Raw genomic sequence first — 3452 nt, 5'->3', positions numbered from 1 at the left:
TGTGGGTCGTGACCCCTGAACATCCATCCTGCATATCAGATATTTACATGACGATTCATAACAGTAGCAAACTTACAGTTGTGAAGTAGCAACAAAAATAATTTTATGGTTGGGGGTCGCCACAACATGAGGAACTGTATCCGTTCTGATGCCTTCTTATTTCTTCCCCCGTGTTTCTATAAGCCAGGTCATTACCATTCATACATGCTCTGAAGTTAAAAACAAAACAAAACCCACAAAATGACCTCATTCTGATGAAGAAATCTAATCTTTATTTCTAGGATGTTAGCACAATATACTCACACGATAGCTTTGATCTGTACTTAACAAAATACATTATAGCACTTTACAAACTTGATCAGTTTGGAAAACACTGCGTAACATTTTATTAAACACGATACTTTGTGTATATATATTATATATCTATTTCCATAACTTTATTTACTTTAAAAAGATAATTAACTCTCTTTGTTCAGTACTTGGTTTTACCAGGAAAGCACAGCCTAAGGGCTCAGGGAGGAGGAGGTGCTCTCTGAGCAAATGAGGGGAATCGAACATGGGGACGGGTACGACCTGTCAGTCTCGCTTACTCTAAGTTAAGGTACCAGTGGAATGTAAACAATTTTTTTGTAATTATTACTATCTTTTTTACAAAAGATGTGTTATCAAATACACATGCAGAGGTCTGAGTTCTAGCGGCTGTCCTTGGATTTCCTTAACAATGTGGTACAATTGGAAGTCTTTAAAAACCGTCGCCTTTGGCACTTTGAGTAGAAAAAGAATGTATCAAGATTTGTGTAAAGAACAAAAGCTTCAATGACTAGAGAAGTTCTTTAAAATCTTTTGCCAAGAAGTAGGAAAGATTAGGAAATACCACACTGCGCCGGAAATGCTGCAGGATTTGTTTTCATTGTGTTTTGTTTTTTTCTTCAGAGTACTAAAACCTTGCTCCCTAGGAACCGGCCAAGGCCAGGCGATTCGGGACGGGGGTGTCGGGGAGAAATGGGCAGGGCAGTGCTTGGTTCCCACTCCCCGCTCCGAGAAGGAAGTTGCCAGAGGGACGGAGCTGCATCTGTGTTTTATTGCCAGAGCTTTCAGTTCTGCTGGTTTCGGCGACATCCCTAAGCTCCCGGAGGTGGGCAGCTCTGGGAAGCTCGCCCCTTCCCCACAGAGGGTGGTAATGACAGGTACCCTCCTCTCTAGACAAGGCCTTCTGGTCGCTCTGTATCCGACGCCCCGGTCAGGCGGGCAGGCCTGGTTGTAACCTTGGGTCCCCCTGGCGGTCATGCGTGGAGGTGAGGATTCTTAAGAAACGTGTAGAAAACAGCGCACACTACGCTCCAAGGATCCAATACTTCTTTGCACCTAACAGAAATGTTTATGTTGGAAACACCTCAGCATGTTTTGTTTTTGTTCATGTAAGAGGGGGCGTGCAGGAAGCAGCCAGTCAGTGATTCTTTCTCATCATGGATGTTTCTCTCTGTCTCCTTTCCTCTCTGAAATCAATAAAATATATTTTTAAAAAATACCTGCAAAATGGGGAGTCCCATATTTATAACCAGAGGCCCGGTGCATGACATTCTTGCACTCAGGGTGGGGGTGGGGGTCCCTCAGCCCGGCCTACACCCTTTCATAGTCCAGGAGCCATTGGGGGATGTCTGACTGACGGCTTAGGCCTACTCCCTCGTGGGGAGTAGGCCTAAGCCGTCAGTTGGACATTGTTAGCACGCTGCAGAGGCGAGAGAGGCTCCTGCCACTGCCGCTGCACTCGCCAGCCATGAGCCTGGCTTCTGGCTGAGTGGTGCTCCCGCTTTGGGAGCGCACTGACCACCCGGGGGGCAGCTCCCACATTGAGCGTCTGCCCCCTGGTGGTCAGTGCGCGTCCTAGCGACCAGTCATTCTGCCGTTTGGTTGATTTGCATATTAGCCTTTTATAATATAGGATTGTTTTCCTGAAAGCCCCATTCAGGACAGAGAGCAAAGACGGTCGTGTGCACACGAAGCACCAAGGCTGTGCCTGCTTAGATGTTTTAAAGAAATGCAGCCTTCGTTTATTCCGGGAGATGCTTTTGTTGTCCATTTGCATCTGTTTCACATTCTCCCTGTGGGTGTCGAATGAATAAAAATGAGGAAGAAGGTGAAACCCACCGATGTGGCCCTAGTTTACTGGTTGTCAGGACATCAAAAAAGCTAATAACCTGGAACTGCGTGGAATTCTTGGATGACTTGTTCAAAGAGCAGCCTAAGCCAGCCAGCAATGTAGCCACAGGGTCAAGTTTTGGTTCAGGCTCCTTGTTCCTAAGTTCACAGCGATACGTTTCACTGAGGACATGTCAATGGTTGTTTTCACTTTAAAAGTAGCAGAGCTTATCTATAACATCAAAAAATATATAGAAAATCAATAAATAAAGGACAAGCCATAAAACACCGAGTAGGATCACAACCATTCAAAAAGCTCTCTCTAAAACAATATATTTTTAAGTGAAGCAAATTTACTCACTGGAAGCCGGATTCTTCATTAGCAGCGCCTACACTGAAATAAAAAAAGTAAGCCGCAAAGAAACAAAACGATGCAGAAAAGCACTTAGCGATTCCCTTTTGCTGAAAACACACAATGTTGTTGCTGTTGTTGTTGAAGAAAGCATAGTTTTTAAGAAAAAAAAAATGCACCAAACCTTTGCATGTGTGGACGGTGACAGCCACTACGGGGGAGCTACGGGGAACCCACGTCTACCACGAAGCAGCCAGCGTCCTCTCACACAGTAGCGTTTCTCAGGTGGGGACTGCACACACTACTGCACTGCTAGGTAGAACTGGGGGGCTGGGGGGCTGGGAGGTGGCATGGGAGATGCACTAGACTAACCAGCACCCCCACGGGGAGTGTGGGGTGCAGATTCTGCTGAATGGATATATAAAACCGGTGGCCTGTGCGTGGGGAACCGAGGTCTGGACCCCCACTGCTAATTAGAAAGAGGGGGGATCCCTTATGTTGGCACATTGGGGGAGTGACATAGCATCCAGGGAAGGCAACCGCTGCCTTCCGAGCTGGCCCCCGGAGAGCTCCCAGCATCTGAGGTCCTCGTGTTGTGCTTCTCCCTCCCCCGGGGCACCCCACGCGCTGAGGGTAGCAGCTCCCACAGGTGCGTGAGTCACGGATGCTGGAGGAGCTAGTCTGGTGCAAAGTCTCACTGTCCCCCTTCCCCCAACCCCATCTGCTGGGACAGCGTGCGAGTAAGATCCACGCTGGTCTGTCGGGGCGCGGCCCTCAGTCCTTGTAGGCCCGCGTGGGGGAGGTGCCCTTGTAGAAGATGTTCCTCGTGTTCTCGGGGCTGCTGCTCCTCTCGGGGATCAGGATGATGTTGCCCTTCCTGCGGAGCGTGGAGTCGCGCGAGGACGACACGGACAGCGTCTCGGAGCCGCCCTCGCTGCCGTCCACGGGGGTGACGCGGATG

General features: G+C 48.6%; 1 protein-coding gene across 1 annotated transcript in view; it reads right to left on the bottom strand.

Moving 5' to 3' along the window:
• Positions 1 to 2021: 2021 nt before the first annotated feature.
• PLPPR4 (phospholipid phosphatase related 4) overlaps positions 2022 to 3452 on the bottom strand; it is a 30681-nt gene continuing 29250 nt past the window's right edge. The window contains exon 8 of the mRNA XM_006763106.1: positions 2022 to 3451. Within this exon, the coding sequence (XP_006763169.1) occupies positions 3266 to 3451 (186 nt within the window). The 3' untranslated portion in view covers positions 2022 to 3265. The remainder of the gene's footprint in view (position 3452) is intronic.

Source organism: Myotis davidii, unplaced genomic scaffold (genome assembly GCF_000327345.1).
Source record: "Myotis davidii unplaced genomic scaffold, ASM32734v1 scaffold217, whole genome shotgun sequence".
In the NCBI taxonomy this organism is placed as follows: Eukaryota; Metazoa; Chordata; class Mammalia; order Chiroptera; family Vespertilionidae; genus Myotis; species Myotis davidii.
Note: the sequence above shows the minus strand (reverse complement) of the source record. Positions and strands in the feature narration are given on the sequence as shown.